This window comes from Mesoplodon bidens, assembly GCF_964165515.1.
Source record: "Mesoplodon bidens genome assembly, chromosome: 7".
Classification (NCBI taxonomy): Eukaryota; Metazoa; Chordata; class Mammalia; order Artiodactyla; family Ziphiidae; genus Mesoplodon; species Mesoplodon bidens.
In genome coordinates this window covers 28,307,746-28,331,552 of record NC_138164.1, presented here as the reverse complement: position 1 = coordinate 28,331,552, position 23,807 = coordinate 28,307,746, and the positions used below count along the sequence as shown (strand labels likewise).

At 37.6% G+C, this 23,807-nt stretch overlaps 1 protein-coding gene across 4 annotated transcripts in view; it reads right to left on the bottom strand.

Moving 5' to 3' along the window:
• PDGFD (platelet derived growth factor D) overlaps positions 1 to 22,509 on the bottom strand; it is a 228,943-nt gene extending 206,434 nt beyond the window's left edge. For 2 of the 4 annotated variants that reach the window (XM_081239062.1, XM_081239065.1), the window contains exon 1: positions 22,024 to 22,508. In XM_081239062.1, the coding sequence (XP_081095188.1) occupies positions 22,024 to 22,147 (124 nt within the window). In that variant the 5' untranslated portion in view covers positions 22,148 to 22,508. Of the gene's footprint in view, positions 1 to 22,023 lie in introns of all 4 variants that reach the window. The other 2 variants (XM_081239063.1, XM_081239064.1) reach the window with 2 other exon arrangements.
• Positions 22,510 to 23,807: the final 1,298 nt, after the last annotated feature.

Genomic DNA, 23,807 nt, shown 5'->3' with positions numbered 1-23,807 from the left:
CTGAACCAGAAATAAGCTCCTGGGACAAAAATTTAATTACAAACACTAAAAACTAAAGACTAACACCAACATTAGTGTAGAAGCTATTGCTTTCAACTGGACAAAGGATAATCCAGTGATTTTTCACTTGAAACAACAAACACTTCACATTCAATTATGTAATTGGAACCAAGCGCATAATTCCTTGGTTAATAAAGAAAACTGCCTTCCCTGAAAACCAGTATTAACACTACATACAGTGACAAAACTTTGAACCCTGGCCATGTCTTAATAAATAACTTTCCCTGAATAAAAAAAGTAAAAGAAATATCGGGATAGACTACTACTCAGGCTGATGTGCAAATTAAATCCTAATTAAACTTTTGACTATCAGAACAAATTTAGCACAAAACTGTAATGCCAATTAGCACTTTGTTTATCAGTCATTATCATAAAACAAAGAGCAAATATAATCATGTTACTTTAATAAGGTCGTAATTAAATTACTTTAGCACAAAATGCAAAGAATCATAGCAACATTCACATAACAGTATTACAGTAGACACAACAAAAAGAGATTGATCTCACTTACAATCAGTGTGTGAAAAATTTTGTGCATTAAATAATCCTCTGTGTCAAAAAGTATACTTTCTAAAATATAACGAAAAAAGGAAGCTTAGTTCCCCTAACCCCTAAAGGAAGGAGTTCTCTAAGATGGTAACTTTAGAGACATTCTCTTCTTCCCTTACCCGTTCATCCCTCTGGATGTCATGCTGGAAACTGAAGCAACACATCCAAACCCAAACATCATTTTAATCTTCTATTTTCCCTGCTGTTGTTAATGCCCTAACCCTCTCCCAGTTATCCATGCATTTGGAATTCTCTTCAATGGAATCTAAATTACTGCTGAGATCTCTCCCTTCCTTTCTATTCTCATGGCTAACAGCTCCATGTAGGCTTTGGTGACGTCTCACTATGTTAATAGAGTCCTATCTGGTGCTTACTGGTTCTCCCATCATTTTAACTTGGATGCCCAGGAGCACAAGGCCTCCGTGGCCTGGCCCCTGACCCTTGTTCGTTTCCCTCTCCCCTGTCCTCTGCACACTGCTGCTCTCCGACGCTCCTCCTTGTTACTGGATATGCCTTCTTTTCCTGCCCCTACATCTCTGCTTAGTTTAGCTTCTCAGCCTGTAATGCTCTCCTCAAACTCAGCCTTTGAAAGGTTCTCATCTGTAGGGGGTTGAATGGTGGCCCCCCCAAAAAGATATGTCCACACTCTAATACCCGAAACTTGTGACTAGTACCTTATATGGCAAAAGATACGATTAAGTTTAAGACTTGAGGAGTTTACCCTGTACAGTATTATTCACCTGAGTCCTACATACAATCTCAGCTGTCCTTATAAAAGGAGCCAAGAGATAGTGAACACACAGAAGAGAAGGCAGTGTGACCAGGGAGGCAGAGTCTGGAGTGATGTGTCCACAGCCCAGGACAGCCAGCAGCCAAGAGAAGGCCAGGAACAGATTCTCCCCGAGAGCCTCTGCTGGCTGTGCCCTGCTGGCACTTCGCTGTTGGGCTTCTGGCCTCCAGAACTGCGAAAGAATCAATTCCTGTTGTTTTAGTCACCAAGGCTGTGGTAATTTGATACAACAGCCCTAGAAAATATATCATCTTTATGGTCTGGTTCAAACACCATTTTCTATTCCATAAAAGGATTCCTGATTCTCTGGGGTTAGTAACTCTCCCTAATTAGAACTGTTACAGCATCATGTTTTAACACTTACCATATATAATTACCACTGCCACATTAATGATATCACATATATTTAGGTCATGTATGAACATATTTATGATATGTGTAACATACATTTGAACAGATGAATAAGTGTGCAGGTATGTGTATACCTGTGTATATACATATATGTAAAATGTTATCATGCATCTGGGTATATGTGTGTATGTGTGAATATATACATAATATATAAATGTAGAGATGATCTAATAGATTGTTTAAATCTCCATCTTATCTACCTAGTGCAGTGCCTTACTAACAAAAGATGCTCAGTAATTATTTGTCAAATAAATCAATGACTTTTCAAGTTTTCTGTGAGTTCTCTTATCACCAAGTCTCCAAGTTCTTGATGTAGTTAAGTGAGAGTTTGAGATGTGATTGACCATGCTTTAGAAAAATCTAAGGCCTAAGAAAGAACTTCTTTGTGACTAGAAAGGGAAAGAGTTCCAAGAAGTGATGGTTATTCCTCGAAAATCCTCTAGAAAATGTAGACTGTCCATAAGTCACTCAACACAGCCAATGCCTTCTGTAGTAGCCAACATTATGATGCATCAAGGAGCAAAGGTGTGGGCCTTGCTACCGCATCTCCATTATGGATTCAGAACCACCTGCTGTTAGGGTATCGTGAGTGAGGCTAGGAAATCATTCCTGTAATGACAGGGAACTCTCCAGGGAAGGGAGCTCCTCTCTCACAGCGATATGTCTCACTGAGATCACATGGTCTTGAGATCACACAGCTCCAACAGCTCCCTGGAAGATGATGGCCTCATTTTTAGGGCACTATGGAGATGTTCTTTCTAGTGCATATTTCAAGAATAGGGTGTTGTTATCATTAATATTTTGTAAAGAAAATCAATTGCTTTCTCTACTAAACATGCTATTTTAAAAGGTCCACCGTATTTTCATATGTGATTTTTTTTTTTTTTTTTTTGGATAGGGAGCTGTACCTTCCTTTTGGTATTAGGAACACCTCCAGATCAGGAATTGTTTGCTGGGGCTGTTTTAGAAACTCATGATTTAGATAATAAGATTTATACTGAAACAAATATCTATGTCAGGCCTATGCATTTCTGAACACACTGGAGAAGAGGAAACATGAATTAGGGATCTTAAGTCAATGCTTATAGAATAAAGCAGAAACCCTTTCCTTTGTGAAATTCTTATTTGATATTGGCCTCTATGAAAATATGAAATCTGGCTGCTGATTGATTGGACTTTAAAGATTTGGTTTCACCTATATATTTCTATCCTTGGAGGCATTATTTACATTTTGAGGCAACGTAAAACATTTTGGGGAAGAGTTTTGGGGAACCACTCTTACACTGGTTCTGGGATGGAGGTCCCTCCCTCAGTGCTCTCTTGGCTTGTTTAGCTCAAGGCAGTTACTCTGGTGCCTACAATCTACTGGCCTTGAGAGTCTCCCCACCATAAGAACTCCCATGGTGGAGAATCATGTCTCTTTTACCAGCACATCTCTAGCAGCTACAGTGCCTGGTTAGATATTCAGTAAATATTCTGTAAATGACTGATAAATCAAGCAAAACTCACTTCCGAAGTGCTGCTTAAAATCCAGGAAAGGAGTTACTTTTTTTCCTTGATTACATTATAAAACTGATTTGTCTACTTTTTGAACTCAGTTAAGATTATTTAAGGGAGCTTAAGTTTTTGTCCTTTCTCTTAAGCTTAGTTTGTATATATTGCTTTTAGATGTTAAAGGAAGCTTTGTTTGGCAACTAGAAGTGGATTTCATCCTGACTTTCAACTTTATTTAGATTCATGTTTTATACACAGAAAGCAGATTGTTAAAAAATCAAGTATCTCCTGAACAGGCTGCAAACTAGCTTGATATCTTTGACTTAAAAATACTCCAGTAAGCTGAACACTGAAGGTTAAGATTATAAATAAAATTTTTAAAAAGAAGGAAAAAAAGGAATAATCACAAATTCTCAATTCTTATCACTACTTTTTAGTTCAAAATGCTAAAAAAAAAATTATAGCCATTATATTTGCCATAAAAAAGCCCAAACTGAACACAATGCTGGAGGGAAAGATAGACAGTATTGATGATATAATCAGTAAGAGGTTGGCGAGGCCACTTTCTTTCATTCTTACCTCCAGTCTTTACTGAAATTGCCTGTTGTCATACCTAACAATAGGCATGAGGCATCTGTGATACTATGGAAAGAGTAACAGATGAGAGGTTAGAAAACTTGTACTTGAATCTGATCCACTGTGTGACTTTAGGCAAGTCACTGCACTTCTCTCTGTGCCATGATTTCATCAACCGTACAGCAAGGAGATGGCCTAGTCTACCTCAAAGAAGCCTTCCAGCCCTAAAATTTAGTGAGTCTATGAAGTCATCATATAAACATGCTCTAGAAATAGCCATTACTACTACTTGTAGTAAGGTACAACTTTTATTATTTAATGTATACTCTGAAAAACTGTTGAAATGTGAAAAAACCCTGATAAACAACTTAATGCAGACATCTAAATACCTTATTGTTTATTAAGTATTGTTTCTTTAACATTGTGTTAAGAGCTCTCCATCTAGTAACTGATCTTCACATTCACTTTATAATATAGGTGTTTTTCTCTTTTTTGTTTATTTGTTTTTTGTGTTCAGTCTCTGAGGTCTGAGGGGGTTGAGTAATTTCTCAAGAATATGTAGCTAGCAAGTGGTAGGGGCAGGATTTCAGCTCAGGTCTTGCTATCTTTAATCATTATTCCATACAGCCTCTCATCAGGCTCGATTTCCTTTTCATAATAATACATTTCATTAACCTCTGTTAGTATAAATTGGATGTGTCTCTTTAAGACATTATTTTTCTTTCTTTTTTTTTATTAGTTTCTGCTTGATAACAAAGTGAATCAGTTATACATATACATCTGTTCCCATATCCCTTCCCTCTCGTGTGACATTATTTTTCTGTATACACATTGGGAACCCTCTTATCAACATAGTTGAAACAGCAATGGATTGATCAATTTAAAACATCAGTTAAAATGGAGAGTTTTATATATTTTTTTAGCTTAAATATAAAAATGTGCATTCCAGTGACCAAGTTCTGATGAAATACAAAGATCTTTTCTTTCAGTATGTCTCATACTGATAAAATCTTTGTAATCTTTCTTGAATAAGCCACGTCTATAACTCATCCATAATTTCCAATTTTTCTTTCTTGAAAGTAGAAAAAAAATTAAAGATACATATGAAGTAATTTATAGATGGAGTCATTCAGGCTTCTTAGACTTATTTTATTTGATTTTCACTCTGGAGAATAGTTCAATTGTCTCACTTATACCTAACTCAACAACATATTTTTTTAGGAACTCATCATTAAAGCTTGGAAAAAGTATTCAATTAAATATTTTTGGAAACAAAACTCTCCTTTGTTTTGTTGTGTCACACAATATTTAAATTATGTAATTACATTAATGTGTACAACTGGAAGACATATGTTTGGGAACAAATATAGTAGTCTCCCTTATCCACAGGGGATACAGTTCAAGACGCTCAGTGGATGCCTGAAACCATGGCTAGTACGGAACTCTCTATATACTCTGTTTTTCCTATATATACATACCTATAATAAAATTTAATTTATAAATTAAGTACAGTAAGAGATTAACAACAATAACTAATAATAAAATAGAACAATTATAGCAATATACTATAATAAAGGTTATATGAATGTGCAATATACTGTTATAAAGGTTATATGAATGTGGTCTCTCTCTCTCTTACTCTATCTCAATATCTTATGGTACACACTTAATGTCTTTTCCATCTTAACTAAGCACTTATCGTGCACTGTGGCCTTAACGTTTGCAGTTTGAGATGCAACAGTAAAACCAGCAAAATTTCATTTTCCTTCTTCACAATTTTATAGATAGAAGGTTTGTTCTTACCATAGATCTTAGCAACCTCAGCATATGATATTTTTTCTTTATTAAGTTGAGAACTTTCACCTTTGCACTTAAAGGAAGTACTTTAAGACTTCTCTGGCATATCTGAATTGCCAGCATCCCTATTCTTGGGCTTTGGAGCCATTGTTAAATAAAATAAGGGTGACTTGAACACAAGCGCTATGATACCTCAACATAACCTGTGATGGCTACTGAGTGACAAAAGGGCTTTGGACAAAAAGATGAATCACTTTGTCAGCAGACTACAGTGGGACAGCAGGAGATTTCATCATGCTACACAAAATGGCACCTAATTTAAAATTTGTGATATTTTTTTAATTTCTGGAAGTTTCCATTTAATATTTTCCCACCACAGTTGACTATGTGTAACTGAAACCATGGAGAGAGAAATGGCAGATAAGGGGGGACTGCTGTACAACAGACCCGTGGTGTGTGTGTATATATATATATATATATATATATGTATATATGTCTCAATCATGGAAGCAAAAATGCATACAAGGTAAATAACACAAAAGCACTGCAATCACTGTGCTCATCAATCTGTCAGAATGTTTTAAATTAAGACTAGACCATGTGGTTAAGCCAGCTCTTGGGGTAATGGAGTCCTGCTGTACTAATTTGTTTATCTGGTAGAAGATATTTTCACATTTCTTCAGAATAAACTCAAATGGCAAGATATGTACCTTAATACCAAGGAAGCATTCAGATTTTGTGGGGTCTGACACATACAATTTGGGATGCTCTCTTTAAGAAATAATTTTATATTATAAATATAAAATTAGATAATAGGGCCTTGGAAGGGACCTAGTAAGGGAAGGACCCTGAAGCTTAAGTTTCATTAGCTTCCAAGTCGGTCCACCACTGCTACCCACAGACCTTGCTCTTGCTTCAAGATTGAGCTTCATCTGAATTGCACTCTGCTGATGTTCATCCAATCATTTAGTAAATACTTTCTGAGCATTTCCTATACACCTAGTACTATTCCAGGAGCCAGGCATACAGTAGGGAATAAAAGAGACAAAGTCTCTATCCTAACAGAGCTTAGATTCTTGGGAGAATAAAGAACATACACAAATAAAAATGAATGATACAATTTCAAGTAGAGGTAAGTGAGAAAGGTGCATGAGGGCATACTAAAAAAGTCACTGTTTTCAAAACCACTTCTTCACTGAAAACAAAAAGTGTCTTATGAATAAAATATTTTCCACAAAAATAGTCACGCTGTGTCCTGACATAAAGAGTTGTTGAAGAGATTCTGAGCTCATGAAGCAGTGCCTTTCTTAGCCTTCCTTATCCTTTCCAATCTTGGGTGTTTGTTTTGAAAACTAGGTACACCAAGCTGAGGTCCTTCCTGGGATGAGACATCAAAATGGGCAACTCAGGTTGCAACCCCCACTGAAAGAAATACATTTTACAGCAATGAGAGTTTTACATAACATCATTGCATATAAGCCTCTCACAGGAGCACAACCCAATGAGATGTTTGTAAAATCAGTTAAGGAAAAAAAAAGTACACCCTTACAAGCCATTCTACTTGATAGAACACTTTTGCTTGCCCAAATTACAAGCAGATTAAAAGGCCATGCCAACAAACATCCAACCAAAAGTTTGGTAGAAATATGTCACTTAGGAAAAGTAGAAATTATTTATATTTCTGTAATAACTTTTATTAATCACCTTTCACTTCTTGGCCACGGAGTAAATGAATGATAGATCTGAAATTTTAAAATGCAAAACCACAGTTTTCATAACATTTAATTTTCCTTAAAAAAAAAGGCATGCTCCAAATATATGCTGTCCAAAGCTTCTAAAGCCAGGGAGATATGGGTAATTTAATAAAAATCTGTACCAAATATATAATAGGTTAACCCCCTCCCAAACACATGGCAGTATTTTGTTTTTCACAGATCTTTTACTGATCAGCCAGAAATAGTAATTCTTTGAACTGGTTAAGTGATAAAAAGAGAATGTTATCATTACTTAAGTCAAATTAAGTTGTAAATGAAAAGGAAAACCAGTGATGGTTAAACACAGCTTTTTTCCATCCATAGCAGAGAAATGAAGTGCCAGCTGCTGTTTTCAAAAGAAGCTTCTCAAATATCAGAAATTTTGCACCTGCATATAATATAAACTGAGTAGCCCGGTTGACTGCAGGTTTATGAGATGACTGCAAAAAAATTTTTTTAAAGAGTATACATGAAAATAACCAGAAACGTCAACTCTAACGATGTTGATATAAGAAAACAAAATATAAACCACATAAAACTTGCCCATACTGGGTTATTAATTCACCTAAAAAGTGACACAGTCAATTTAAACACGATGCAACAAAGGGAGATATAGTTTTCATAAGTTCAATATTTTTTTATGTTGAAAAAACACCAGTGATAACTTGTGTTTGTCTACATAAATAATCTTAAGATACCGTGTTGTTCAAATCAGTAATGTCTAGCATCTTGTGGTTACTGAGTATTTGCAATGTGACTAGTCTGAAATAGGATGTGTTATATGTATATATAAAATACATATCATATTTTGAAGGCTCAATATGATAAAAATAATATAAAAAGAAATCAGTATTTTAAAAACATTTATTAAACATTGAAAATAATATTTGGATATAGATTGGATTAAATAAAATATATTGTTAAAATTAACTTCATGCTTTTCCTTTTACTTTTTAATATGGTTACTAAAGTTTTTAAAATAACATTGGTTTGCATTATATTTCTGTTGGACAATGATGGCCAACAGTGGCAAGAATTGGGTTCAATTTGAGCTAAGGGAACTGGGCTCAGAGATTCAACTGGAACTCTCTGACTCTGTCCTAAACTCCAAATTTCTAATAATCCTAATATTTGCAAATATGTCATCTAGAAATATCTATGTTCCATCACATAACATATAATATAATCATTTCACTTACACATCATATTACATCAGCATACTTACCATACCAATAAGTACTCTGTGGATGGTAGCTATTATCACTTGATTATCATATAGTTAATTAACAAAATAATTATTATCACATCAGTTTCAACACTTTGCCCCAGAACTTAGTATAGAAACTGACACGTAATAGTCTCACGACAAACTCTGTGGCATAAACCAATTAATAAACTATGAGCCAACAAATGCATAAATGACATATTTAGGTTAAGGGAAAATTTTAAGAATCAATGAAGATATGATGAAATAGGATCACTGTCCTTTTCATCATGTCAGGACTTAATCTTATCTGAAAAATAGGTAAGATTTGGAACCAGAATTTCCTAAATATTCTGATATGGAACTAGGGCAGAAGGAAGGCTTGTCTTACTGGAGAATTCTCAAAGGCAGAGATCAAAATGCACCATTAAAATGTTGATACAGCTTTATTGGCCAATGAAATTTTACAGTTAGAAAACTGCTCAACAAATAGGCAGTTCAACCATTCATCTTTCACATCAAAGACCCTTTATTAGTTTCCTGTGAGTGCTGTAACAAATTGCCACAAGTTTACTGGCTTAAAACACACACACTTATTCTCTTAGAATCCTGGAGGCCACAAGTGTGAAATCAGTTCAAAGAGCCAAAATCAAGGTGTTGCCAGGGTCTTGCTCCTTCCAGATGCTCAAGTGGAGAATCTGTTCCTTGCATCTTCCAGTCTCTGGTGGCTGCTAGCATTCCTTGGCTTGTGGGCGTAGCAGCACTCAAATCTCCGCTTCTGTGGTCACATTGCCCTCTCTTCTGCCTGTGTCAAATCTCCCTAGGTCTCTCTCCCATAACGGCATTTGTGATTGCATCAGGGCCCATTGAGATAATTCAGGATAATCTCACCTTTTCAAGATCCTAAGCTAAATCACATCTGCAGAGTCTTTGCCATAGAACATAGCAGTTAGGTACCAGAAATAGGACATGAGGGTCATTATTCAGCCTCATACAGACCCCAATACATAGTTTTCCAATCTGCCCTAAAGCATTAACTAAAAATGGTCATTTTTGTACACCACTTTGAAATTTTTATTAAAGCTGGATGAACACAACCAAATTTTTTAATGTGGAATTATGTGGCTATTGCACACCCATAACTTATTACTGCTCTGCATCTAGGTAGAGAGCTGCAGGTTTCATGTTCCTACACTTTTACGTGCTCACCACTCTGCCCTGTGTCTCCTTAGGATCTCAGAAACTGCAACGTTCAGAGAAGATGACTTCTCACTTCTGTTATCATAATTATGCTTTTGTCCCCCAAAGTAACTTATTTTTTGATAAACCCATTCACCTGACAAGTAATGAGGAGTCTCCAGGGACTTACTGCAAGTCTAGAGTGGCCAACTAGCTGGCCATGCACTCAAAGGAAATTTGTCAACCAGTGGCTGTGCACATGCTACTGTTGTTCAGAAAATGATTTTCAACTAATCAATGTTTCTAAGTTGGACTTTCAGGAATTTTATACATGCAAACTAGATGAGTAAAGGGTACAAAGCAGTAAAATAGTCATGTATTTTCAACATATTTTAATTATACTTAAAATGTATTGAGGTCATATGGACTATAATAGTTATATATTAATGACAGATTAGCATGATTTGTAGTTTATTCTTTTCAATGTATTTGGAAAATATAAAATTTCCCTAGTTGAACTGATATGCCCAACCAAGAGAGGGAGTAAAAAAAAAAAAAAAAAAAGGATGCACAAAGCTGTCTTTTTTCTGCTGCCATCCAGTGGTCAAATAATCATAGTGCATATCACATGTTAAAAAGTCTTCCTGGGTAGGTAAGTGAGCCCCTATATTTGTTTTTATGGTTCAGAAATATTTAGCCTAATGTGGGAACAGATGTATATGTATGACTGATTCACTTTGTTATAAAGCAGAAACTAATTAAAAAATTAAAAAAAAAAAAAAGAAATATTTAGCCTAAAATCTAAAACCAAGAATGTATGACTCCCAGTTCTACAATTAAAAGTTACTTTTCTGCTCAAATCTTAATTGATATAATAACGGTAATAGTAATAATCAATAAAGGATTTGTCTTTCAATCCTGAAATAGTACTGTGCTCAACAACAGCTTAATCAACATCATTTTTTTCTGAACTAAATATTAGGAGAGATGATTTACAGTTACAATTTGCTCAACAGGACAGAGTATTTTTAAAAAACAACAACAACAAAGTAACATGATGGCGGCACACAGATGGCCCTGTCTTGCCCTTTGTTTATTCCCATGAATACTTTATCTCATCAACTGAAGTATAAGCTTTAACAGAGTAGAGAGTATGCCCTAGGTTTAACTGTTTCTGCCTCAGTGCTTCATCCAGAGATTTGCATGTAGTCAGTACTCAATAAATATTTTTTGAACAAATGAGTAGCATTTATGTTTATTGCAGTTGGGTCTGGTGAAAAGCAGTAAACTAAATAATTTAATGAAAACAATATAAAGCCACAGAGGCTCTTCCTGGGGTATTTAAATAATCTCCGCATATGCTGTACTTAAACTAAATTCCAAATAGCTCTCACACCATCTCTCTCTCTCTCTCTCTCTTTTTAATTAGCAACTATCTAAAAATCTTTTAATTCCATGTTTAGCAACTTTATCTATGGACTTTTTGTTTTCATAGGAAATGTAAACTTTTTTTATTCCACTCAATAGCAACTCTCTTATTTAATCCTCAGTAAAATAGCGTGAATATGTTCTCTCTCTGTAGATAAATCTTTAAACAGAATGGAGGTGCATTACTCTTTCTTTAGCTTTCCATAGTCAATCATCCTGACTGAACCTTAAGACTTGTTTCATGATCCTTATTTATTTCTTCTTCTTTCTTTTGAACTTTATTAAGTAGTGGGAACTTCACGTAAAAGTACTCAAATACTAATTCTGGAAAGGAAAGGTATACCAAAAAGGAGTTGATTCTAGTCAGAGTATGTGTGAGGTTTTTTTTTTTTTTTTTTTGGGGGGGTGGGTGTTGCGTGGGGGAGAAACAGTTGAAAATTCTCCACATTTCATTGATATTAATCCAAAATTAACCCCAAAGTGTCATGCTTATGCCTAAGGGAGCAGTCTAAAAGTATATGTGATCTTGAAATTCTCAACAAAGTCATTTGGAAAGGACCAATTCTTCACACCAAGCCACTGTCTATAATGGCTATGAAAGCACTTTGTCATGTTATAAGAACTCTAGGAATATCAGCTATTAGTATTATACACCCACAATCATGAATACCACTTTTTCTTTTTTTTACTTTTTTTAATTTTTAAATTTTTATGCAATTTTTGAAGGTTACTTTCCATTTACAGTTATTACAAAATATTGGCTATATTCCCCATCTTGTGCAATACATCCTTCAGCCTATCTTATACCCAATAGTTTGTACCTCCCACTCTCCCACCCTTATATTGCCTCTCCCTCTTTCCCTGGTAATCGTTAGTTTGTTCTCTATATATGTGAGTCTGCTTCTTTTTTGTTATATTCACTAGTTTGTTGTATTTTTTAGATTCCACATATAAGTGGTATCATACAGTATTTATCTTTCTCTGTCTGACTTAATTTCACTTAGCATAATGCCCTCCCAGTCCATCCATGTTGCTGAAAATGGCAAAATTTCGTTCTTTCTTATGGCTGAGTAGTATTCCACTGTACACATACACCATATCTTCTTTATCCATTTATGTGTTGATAGACACTTAGGTTGTTGTCATATCTTTGCAATTGTAAATAATGTTGCTATGAACAATGGGGTACATGTATCTTTTTGAATTAGTGTTGGTGTTTTTTTCAGATATAAACCCAGGAGTGGAATTGCTGAGTCATATGGTAGTTCTATTTTTAGTTTCTTGAGCATCCTCCATACTGTTTTCCTACAGTGGCTGCACCAATTTACATTCCCACCAACAGTGTACGAGGGTTCCCTTTTCTCCACATCCTTTTTTTTTTTAACATCCTTACTGACATATAATTGTTTTACAATGGTGTGTTAATTTCTGCTTTATAATGAAGTGAATCAGCTATACGTACACATATATCCTCATCCCTCTTGCATCTCCCTCCCACCCTCCTTATCCCACCCCTCTAGGTGGTCACAAAGCACGGAGCTGACCTTCCTGTGCTATGTGGCTGCTTCCCACTAGCTATCTATTTTACATTTGGTAGTGTATATGTGTCCATGCCACTCTCTCACTTTGACCACTTACTTTAAGAACATGATAGAACATAGTTGATTACTTCATGTTCACTGTGCATGCATTTCATGCAAATGAGTGCTTCTCTATTACCTCACTCCTCTAGATTTCATCCACATGGATATTGTACAAGCTCCTAAAGCTTAAAGTATCCACAAATTAATTTTCTGCCTTCATGACCTTCCCTCATCTGTTCTTCCTCTTCTAATCCTTATCCTGTTCAATAATACAAACAGCCATCCAGACAATTAACAGAAAACTTACAGTCACCCTAGATTCAGAGTTTAAACATACTTGCTCCCATTCATTTACAATCTGATAGGGCTCATGTGGCCCAAATATCAGTCATAAACAGAAGACAGTGATTGGTTGATTTACTGACTCTTCAAACCTTATTGAGGAGAAGTCCTACATGCCAAGCAATGAAACAGACAATGAGGTGCACAGCTTCATTAAACATAACAAGTATGCTCACATCAGCAGATGGCAGATTTGTAAATAAATAAGTACCATGGAAACATTGGGAAAACAAAGGAGTAGCCAATTCTACCTAGGGAGGATTGGGAGTCAGAAAAGGCTACATAGGGTTGTGCAATTCCTGTCTAAAATGTGATACCTGGTCAGCACATTCACTCAATAGTTCATTCAAAAACAATTATGATTGTGTCTGGAAGAAAAACAACAAAAGGATTAATACTGTTAAGGAATTCACCATTGGATGAATAACCCAATATTTTAAAAAACTGATAATTTCACTCTGAGGCCTACTGAATTGGAGCATTTCCTCTAAGTGCCAGTGGGATCACCCACTGCAGACCTCAAGAAGTGAAATAAAAAGACAGATCAAAAGCTCAATAAACAGCAGAAGTAGTAAAAATAGATTTACACATCATTCACATATAAGTAGCAATTGACACTTTGGAAAAAACTAAGATCCTCTTGAGACTAACAGTGAGGAAAAGTGAGAAGATAAGGCTAAGGCCAGAGCCTTAAGGGCAGACAGGAAGATGAAGACTCAGCCAAGGAGACAAAAAAATAAATAAGTAAAAGAGCACTCAATGATATAAGGGAAAATTTCTATGTGGTTATTCAATGTCATATTTCTATAGTATAAGCATTCTGTTTTTTAAATATTATAAGTTTATATAATGTATATGTACATATCTACCTCCAAAATGCTTCAATTGTAGAGCTTGATAGGTTATAATATGACATTATGTTTTAACTTTAAACGTTGTTTCTTTTTATATTAACAAGATCCCAATTATATTCTCAGATATTCCCCACCACTTTCACTATTCACAATGGTTACAGGGACAGAACAAAACATAAGATACACTTTTTAAGCCTTTTCTAATCTTGTTTCTCCAAAGAACCTAAAATAAGTACTGTGTTAATTCTGGCTTTATTTCTATCACCATTTCAAACTTACATTTAGGAATAGTTAAGGCAAAGGAGGGGTAGTGTCAAACCAAAGGAAGAGATCATTTCAAGAATGATCACAAAGGAGGCTACAGATCACAGTGACCTCACCCAGAGTGGTAGGGATGACTTCCAACTGCAATGGGTAAGGGAAACAAGAAGGAGGGACAGTAAGGCATGGTGAGACCGAAGAAGTTTATATGGTGCTAAAATGAAGAAAAACATTAAAACAACTTATATATGTTGTGGGAGAATGCAAAGACACTTAAACATATGTGTGGGCTAACAGGATGGAGACAATAAGAAGGGAAGTTTAAATACAGGAGAGTAGTAAACTCTGTGGGTTTAGGGCATGGGTTTGAAGGAGTCAGAAAGAGGCAGAATCCTGTACAGGAGAGAGACCAAGAGCACAACACCCTCATGCACGACTGAACAGAGGCTAATTTATAAGAGCACTGCTGCCTCCCTGATCCCGACGTAGTATTAACACTAATACCAGTTTTACACTGTTGTTGTCGTTTAGCAACTACATCATTTGTTGAAGCATAAGCTGTGTTCAACTAAACCAGTTATCTCTCTATCTAGCATAGCATAAACTGAAATTAATTCAAGTTATTCCATTCTGTAATTATGCGGTTGTTTTTATTTTCTAACCAAAGAGCTAGATTTTGCATTTATCCCTGCTGAATTTCATTTTGATAGGTTCAGCCCATCATTTCAACCTAAGAGTATGTAGATTCTCTAATTCAGCAGTCAGCAAACTACAGCTTGCAGGCCCACTGCCTGTTTTTGTAAATAAAGTTTTATTGGAACACAGCCACACACATTCATTTATGAATTCCTATGGCTGCTCTCATGCTATAATGGCAGAGTTGAATAGTTGCAACAGAGACCTCATGACTTTAGGAAAGCCTAAAATATTTACTATCTGGCCCTTTATAGAAAAAAATCAGCCAAACTCATCTAATTCAACCTGTTAACTATTTTTTCCAGATAAAATATGCAAGTAAATGTGTTTTCTGTGTCTTCATTCAAGTTATTCAGAATCTTGAACCCAATAGGGTCTAATCCAAAATGCAGATAAAAATTCCTGTTCACCTCCCTCTTGGTTAACACAAACCTATTAGTTATCACTAAAAGAATGATAATAACAGTCCATTATTATCCAGACTATAATTGTTCTTTTCCACAAGGCTGTCATAGTAAGCACTGTCAATTTTCTGGTTGAAATCCATATATACATAAGCTAATACCATTTCGAGTTTATGATCCTGGTAAAGCTATTAAACATACAATCTAAACTTTCCTTTATGACTCAAGAACATCCTCTAAAATCATCAGTTTTACTGGGCTGTAATATAGTACTTCTGCAGTGACATACAGAAAGAGGTTATAGTCCATTTGGGCTGCTATAACAAAATTCTACAGAATGAGTGGCTTAAAACTACAGATATATATTTCTTATAGTCTGAGAGGCTGGGAAGTCCAGCAGATTCCATGTTTTTCTGCTGTCTCCTCATGTGGCAGAAGAGATGAGGATATCTCTGGGGTCTCTTTTATGAGGGTGCTAATCTCATTCATGAGGGCCCTGCTCTCATGATTCTAATCAACTTCCAAGGGCTCCACTTCCTAAGTTATCACACTGGGGGTTGGGACTTCGACATACAAATTTTGGGGGCACACAAATAAATATTCAGCCCATTGCAAGCTGGAACTATTCTCACCTGATTCAATAAGAAGCCTAAGCCAGCTGTGCTTGCTCAGGTCTTATGAATGCTTTTCAAAGCCTGAAAAAAGTAAGAGGAAGCAGGAAAACAACTAGCTGTCACTTCTCAATGCTAATAGTGTGAATATATCGAACCAGTCCTGTTTTCTATTCTAACACCATGCTCTTGCTGTGCTGTGGACAGGGAAACCACATATACAAGTGAGATAGAGCTACATGGAAAGTAAAGGAAAAGGGTATATAAGTGTCTACCACAGGAATTTTATGACTTCATTTATAAACGTTGTGACACTGATTTGGCCTTTAAGCGGATCTGTTGCACATATATTAGTTCATTAGATTGCGTTTTACATAGTTGAAGCTGCTGAATGTGAAATTCTGTAAAAGTAGGCTCTTGCTATATAGCTTATTAAATGTTTCAGCAAAATGCAGAGCTTAGCAGCAGCTTCTCACATCAGATCTGAAATGACCTGTTCAAAACTAACACAGCATATTCAACCCATTCTCAGAGCCCACACTCAAGAACTGTCACTGAGCTCCCTCAGTCCAAAGAAGGCATGCTAGATTTCAAATTTCAAAAATCAAGAGTCCTAACATACAAGGTTTCAAATCACGTTTGGCTCATATTTATAGACAAAGCACCGCACCCAAAACTCTCCATTTTTATAAACACTCTACAAAAAGTGCTCAAGTAAAAAACCCCAAACCTGGGACAAGATCACTCTTCATAATGAAGGACAGCTCATGTGCTATGACCTCCCTGTCTGCACACGGCACAAATCACAAAAAACACAGTGTTAATCTCTAAAAATTAAAGCTAATAAATGAATGTCAGCATATCAGGGTGAAGAGCAAAGATATATTACTATATTCATCATCAATGCTTGTAAGAAACAAGGCATTCTTCATTCTTATTCTGAAAAAAGAAAATTCTTGGAAGAAAATATTTCTTCCTGTCTGTGCACTTTTTTTTTTTTTTTTTTTTTTTTTTTTTTGCAGTACGCGGGCCTCACTGTTGTGGCCTCTCCCGTTGCGGAGCACAGGCTCTGGACGCTCAGGCTCAGCGGCCATGGCTCACGGGCCTAGCTGCTCCGCGGCATGTGGGACCTTCCTGGACCGGGGCACAAACCCGCGTCCCCTGCATCGGCAGGCGGACTCTCAACCACTGCACCACCAGGGAAGCCCCTGTCTGTGCACTTTTGCACTTCAGTGTCTCACAGGCTTATTTCTTTATTTAGGACTTACGTTTGGTCCTAAAATACTATATGGGGAGTCAGAACATTTTTGCTGCAGCATTTGTCTTGTATTATTTCCTTTTGCTACTGTACATCATCCCCCTGTAGCTTTATGCTGAAACTGTCCTTCACGTAAAAGTTATATAAAAATGTCCCTTTTAAAATTGCATAAATTCTGAAATGTAAAAGTTTGAAATAACTTAAAATGTTGTCAAACACTAACCAGGTTACCTTTGTGATTTACATTACCCTAATGAGACCTCAGATCCAGTTAATAAAATCCAATATCTGGCATGCTGTGCTGCAGAGGGGCTTCCAGGGTGAGGGGACCTCAGTGATATCCAGGCACTGGGCACTTTAAATTTAGAAATTTTGAACTAGCCTCCTATTTTAATACAGGAAGAATTTTATTAAAATGTTCAGCTAGTGCCTTTTTACAATAATCATATCATTTCAGCAAAGAAAGTTCAAGAGTAAGTTCCAGAAGGAAGGTGATTTGCATCATGACTCAGCTCTCAAGGACAGAGACATAAATGTCTATATCCTCCAGACTCTCAGAGTGATGGGATTCTCTGAGACCACATATGCTCAGGAGTGCCATGTAAGTGACTCTGGGGACATTGCTCCATTGTTTGACCCTATGGTACTAAAATAATAAAGGTTTGCTTTCATTTGCTGAAAGGGAAAAATCCTGTATTCAAAAATCACTGTTATTCAATGAACACACAATGGTTATTAGTATAACTCACAACCTTATGGCATCTTCCACTATACACTGTGGTGATATCTGGCTAAACTCACCTCTTTAAAAGAACCTCTATTGAGTAATATAACCTATGGTGGCAAGTCAAAGCCATGTTGCATTTAAAATATGTAATCTCCATTACGCTCTGTAGCCTTAATACACTTAGAGTTGAACAGAAAAATATAAATACAGAAGAACCTCAGATTTAGACACTAATGTGATTCTTAGCTTTCAGACACGTTAAAACTAATTTGTTTAAATTACCCTCTGGGTTTTTTTTGTCTTTCCTTTAAGCTCTGACCTTTGCACCAAAGTCAGTGTGCTGTCATCAGTGAGGACAATAGAAACATGTTAAGAAATAAGCTTGACCACTTAAAAAAGAATCTCAGACCACAATTACTAAAATTGCAGGCCAATCACAGATAATGATAATAGACAATAGACACTTCATGTCCTGGCATACTCAACAACCAAACAGAACTATATTCAGAATCATTTACCACCAACACCTGTACTTTCTGAAAGCAAAAAAGGGTCAAGAAAATGAAGAGTGCATCTGTAATCTTAACCCCATAAGCAGGAAGCTCTATCTAGTTAGATTTAAAAATAAGTAAGCAATACTCTCAGTTAATTGCTACCTTCACACTTCTTGATTCACACTCTGAGAAACACCAGTTGTGGCCAGTTATTATAACAAAAGCACCAACTGCACAGGCACTAAAATAAAAATATGTAGATGCTATTGCTAAAGGAAGATTTTCTCTGTGCTAAGAGTTGGATCAAGAGTGGGATTCAAAAGTAAATCAGTTTGAGAAAGAATAACAAATATGATATAAGGAAGCATAAATACTCAAGCACTGCAAACTGTCATATTTTAATTCTTCTTAGCTATAGAACCTATTAGTTTCCTCCTGGAGACAGGGACCAAATTCAACCATCCTCTTCCTTGGGTCACCTTTTGTCATTCTGCAAGTCCTGGCAAGGGCTCTACAGACATCCCTTTTAGAACAAGAACATAATGTGATGAAGAATTCTGAAAGGCCAGGAGACTGCAACAGAGCAGCCTCCTACACTGGGTAGATGGAGACTATCATTTACCAACCTTCACACTTTATCTCCAATTCATTTCTTAACTACTTCAGTTACCTGGAGCTATTAGGTACTGGGAGACCAAAAAACAAGATTTTGTATCAGGCTGGATAGGATCCAACATACCTCATGCCAAGAACAGGGGATGCCTGTCATCATTCTTCTTTTCTTAACCCCAACATTAGGCAGCAGCTAACAGGGTCAGCGGAGACAAAATGATGGCCCTCAAGTGTAAAGACAGTTCCCTCATTAGATAATGGTTTTGAAACCCCTAGTAAGGGCCATATCTAATCTTTTGTTAGATTTCCTACAACTTGTAATCTGAAAGCCAGGTCTTCTAAGGACCCTAAATTAATGTTTGGAAACTTTTATCTTCTATCTTCCCCTTATTGTATTCTCTGCCCCCTTTATTGAGCCATTAAGGAACTTTGAGAGAGCAAGTTTAAAATGTCTGGAATCAGAACAAGGGTTTAATTTAATAAGTTATTACTTTCTCTCATCAGCTCAATTGTTGCCATTAAAATTTCCCAGTGGATGTCTAAACTTTTTCAAAGACCCTTTATTCTTACTCTCTCACCAAAACTCTACAATAGTGTTTCTCAACCTTTTCTTCATATCGTCACTACCCTGGTTAAGGAGGCTTTTTAGACATTCTTTTTTTTCTAATCACATCTGCTCCCTATGAATTGCTAATACTACAAATGTACTGTATATCTGTTTATATGTACTGACCCTTTGGAGGACCACAAACCATTGTAATGTAAAGACTTTTTTTTCACCTCCTAAGATCCAACTGCTTTCCTTTGGGGCAATATTACCTTTTTTTGAGAATGCCTCTCTATAACAAGAATAAGCTGCCTTTTGAAAATTCCCCCAACTAAAAGTTCATCATGAGTGTTAATTATTTTTACTCTGTATACAGTTTTCTTTTAATCCAACTACCTTTCCCCCTCTCCTAGCCTTATTTATAAATGAGATTGACACTGAGCTAAGTACTGAGCAATCTGAACTAATCAAAGTGTGTGTGTGTGTATGTGTGCTGAAACTGCAAAACAGCTCTAGCTAAAATATGAAGAAATAAATCCAGGGTAGTTTTCAAATTTTAATAAAATAAAGTATTGGCACTTCTCGTATAGACTAGATAGATGTACAGAGTTTTAACAGCAAAAAGTAAAATGAGATTATTCTTTTCCAAAAAACAGAGATATGAGCTGCGTGACTTGATTTTAGTCAGAATCTTGGGTTAATGGGCAATGGTTACATATTTTTCATTTTCTGTCCTTGATTTCTTGTAACTCATACTTGGGAAGCTAAGGATTACAAAATTATGGCTATGAAGTCATGCAAATTATAAATGGCATTTTACTTTATGTAGCTGAAAGGGCACATTAAGTGCAAACATTAACAACTTTAAAAACTCAATGAATAGAAGATTGTCCCTGGTGGAAACATTAATGAGTGAAACAAAGCTATAAAAGTTTAGTCTTGAGCCTAAACCTTTTTTTTTAATTAATAAGAAAATTTTGTGCTTACACTAAGATGAAGCATTATCAAAAATGCACTGCTAGTATATTTTACACAAAATACTGTGATAAGATAATTCTATAAATACAGGGTGACCTTCTGCCTGGAGGTTACTCTGTGGATTCCCTGTACCCCCTCCGCTTCAGATGACTTTAGCACACTGAGATACACAGCATACTTGCTATCAGAAAATATAATAAAGTTTTTGTTGGTTTGTTTCAAAGCACAGAAGCCTTTCAGTGATGTCCAAATTAAGGACATACCAAGAGAGAAACTGATAAGAAAATAAGAAGGCTAATATGAATTTACCAGAGATCAAATGTTGCCGGCTCCAAGAGTGAAGCCATTAAGAATAGCTTGGTGATCTCCTTAGGAGATCTGTTAGAACTTTAAGCAAGCAGAAGGAAAGAAAGATATTTTTGATGAAGGGAAAAAAAAAACAAACACAAAAACCTATGTATGGGTCAGTTCAGGTAGATGGTGGAAACAGCTGCAAATTATTGGCAACATCAGCTGTACTTGAGAATTCAGGAATAAATCAACTTCAGACCTTGGTGGAGGCCCAGAAAGTAAATAAACGCAATTAAAATCGCTGGGATCCAATGACCCAGGTGTCCTCCATAGTAAAGGAAAACAAACAAGCCTGCTTGGGACCTTGCTTAGGAGAGCTGTTTAAAGATCTTTGCTTCTTGCAAACAGTTGGAAATAATTCTATGCAAGACAACTAATAGCAGAAGCCAGGTCCCCTTTGGATACAGATAAAACTCCAAAAGGCATTTTCTCCCAGACTCTGAGTTTCTGAGCCACGCTGAAGTCCACTGGAAAAATCACTCTGGGGATGAAAAGGGCAACATACTGCACACCACAGTATGCACATCGCAGTCTCCTCAACATAAATAATACATAAATAAGTTGTCACTCTGTTCCAGCTATCATTTCCTCTGAAATGAATCATTCCCTCTCCCCACACTTAAGAAAAATAAAAATAAATCACCCAGAGAAAGACACTCTTGACGTCCCTCCACCTATCACAAATGCCCCATCTATCCGGGTTTCCAGTCCAAAAGGTGAAGAGCCTGACCGTGGTGCGGCGCAGCCTTCAACTTTCTTCAACTCTGGGATCCTAGCATCAGTTGACTGTTGGACACCAAAATGACTTCTCTAGGGTCAGGGAGATGAGCCACCTGACCTCTCCGATCCCCTCAGGCACGCGTCCCACACCCCTCTGTCCATTCCGGAAGAAGGGGCTCTCTAGGGACTGGAGACAGGACCCGACCCCTCTTCCCCCTCCCCACCCCCGCCCATACACACAACCAAGGTTCATATGAAAGACTGAAAAGGGGTGTGGGACCACAATGATGACAACAAAAAACGTGATTACTTAATTAAAAAAAATAAAATCTGAGTCTCTTACCATCTCGCCTGAGGTTGGCGTTGCGCAAAGCTTTGATGGATGCGCTCTGCGGAGTTGCAGAAGTGTCCCGGTAGCTGCAAAAGTTTGAGCAGACTAGCGTGTAGACAAGGATGAGCCGGTGCATTGGGATCAGCGACCTAGGGACAGCGTCGCTCCAAGAAAAAGCCGGGACAGGCTCCCAGGACCACGCCGCGCTCTGGCCCCCACGCTTGCCCTGCGCTAGCCCGGGCCGCCCCGCTGTGCTAGTCGCCGAGCTCTCCCCAAACTTCCTGCATGCTGAACTTTCCGCGCGCGGGTGGCGGCCGCACTTCCTTGTGGTGCTGAGAGTTGATAAATGGTGACGGGACAAACAACAGGTTGACGTTTGTTCGCCCCCTCCGGTGGCCGGCAGCTGCAACACAGGCTGCAGGGGGCGGGTGGCGCGGCGTCCCGGTCGGGCGAGCAGAGAAGCTGCGTCCTCGGCCCCAGCTGCGGCGGAGGCCCCTGAGCTGCGCGCACTCGGGCTCCCAGCCGCGGCGCGCGCACAAAGCTGCCCTGGTCCGGCCGAAGCCCGCTCTGCCACTGAGCGCGCCCAGTGTGACCGTGGGACGCAACTCTTCCCACCACTCTGGGCTTAACCCTAGACGTTAGACCAGAGGGACAGCGGGGAACAAGGAACTGGGTGGCCGGGAGGAAGGGAGAGGGTAGAATCCCCAAACTTCTCCAGAGGTGATGGGCTCCTCCACCCATAAGACATGGCTCCTGCTTGGGTGATGGTGGGGTTTGGGGAGGTGGGCTGGAGTTGGAAGTCTGTCGTTTACAATAATCAAGATCAGATTCTACTCAGTCAAGATTTTACTAAGTGAAAAAGTGGAAGAGCTCACTAGTAAATGAGCTTGTTTCTGAGCTTCCTTTGAGTTCCAGTAGGTGTGACCTTGGCCAAGTCAAGGTTAGTTTCTCAGGGAGAAACACAGCCTGTCCTTCCTATCTCACAGGGCCCTAGGTATGAGGGGCGCGTGTGACCAAGTGTACAGTAAATCCTCAAGGGTGTTGGTATATGTCCCACCACTACCCCCTGAAAAGTAGAAGGGGCTAGAAGTTGGGTGGGGTTGAGCCAGGACAGACAGGAAAGGTGAAGAAGTTGAGGGGGAATTGTGTTGTATTCATGATCCACAAAAAGAGGCAGGGAACATCCAGGACTTTGGGCCTCCCTACTCTGAGTATCTGGAAGCTCGGAGGTCCAGAGGAACTGCCTCTGGATTCCAAGAACTTCTAGATCATGCCTCTATCTCCCAGGGTCAGTGGACTGTATATGGAACAGGAGTGAATCAAGACTGCTGCTCACTAGCTTTGTCACCTTAAGTCATTTGACCTTTTGAGCCTCAGTTTCTTTACTTAAAAAAGGTGAATAGTCATTCTTTAGTTTGTATGGTTGTGGTGAGAATTATATGAAATAACTTTAGTATTTTGCTTTGTTTGTACCTGAATCCAACTCCAGATTTACATAATTTCTCAGCTGCTCAAGGAAGAGACATTTTCCAGTCTCTTTCAGGCCTTTCAGCTCCTGAAAGTCTGGGGTATGAGAATATCTCTATATATGATATATAGAGAGAGCTGGAAGCCCTGAGAAGCCTAGGAAATGCAGGAAAATTTAGACTTGAGATTACACCATCCAAGGCTGACTAATACTTGTGTTCTTTCTACATACTCAAAAATTAATGTGGTTTACCTCTTGGCATTTTTGTCTAAAACAGTGTTACGAACTGCGTGTTTGTGCATTGTGAAATAAATTACAAGACCAGCAT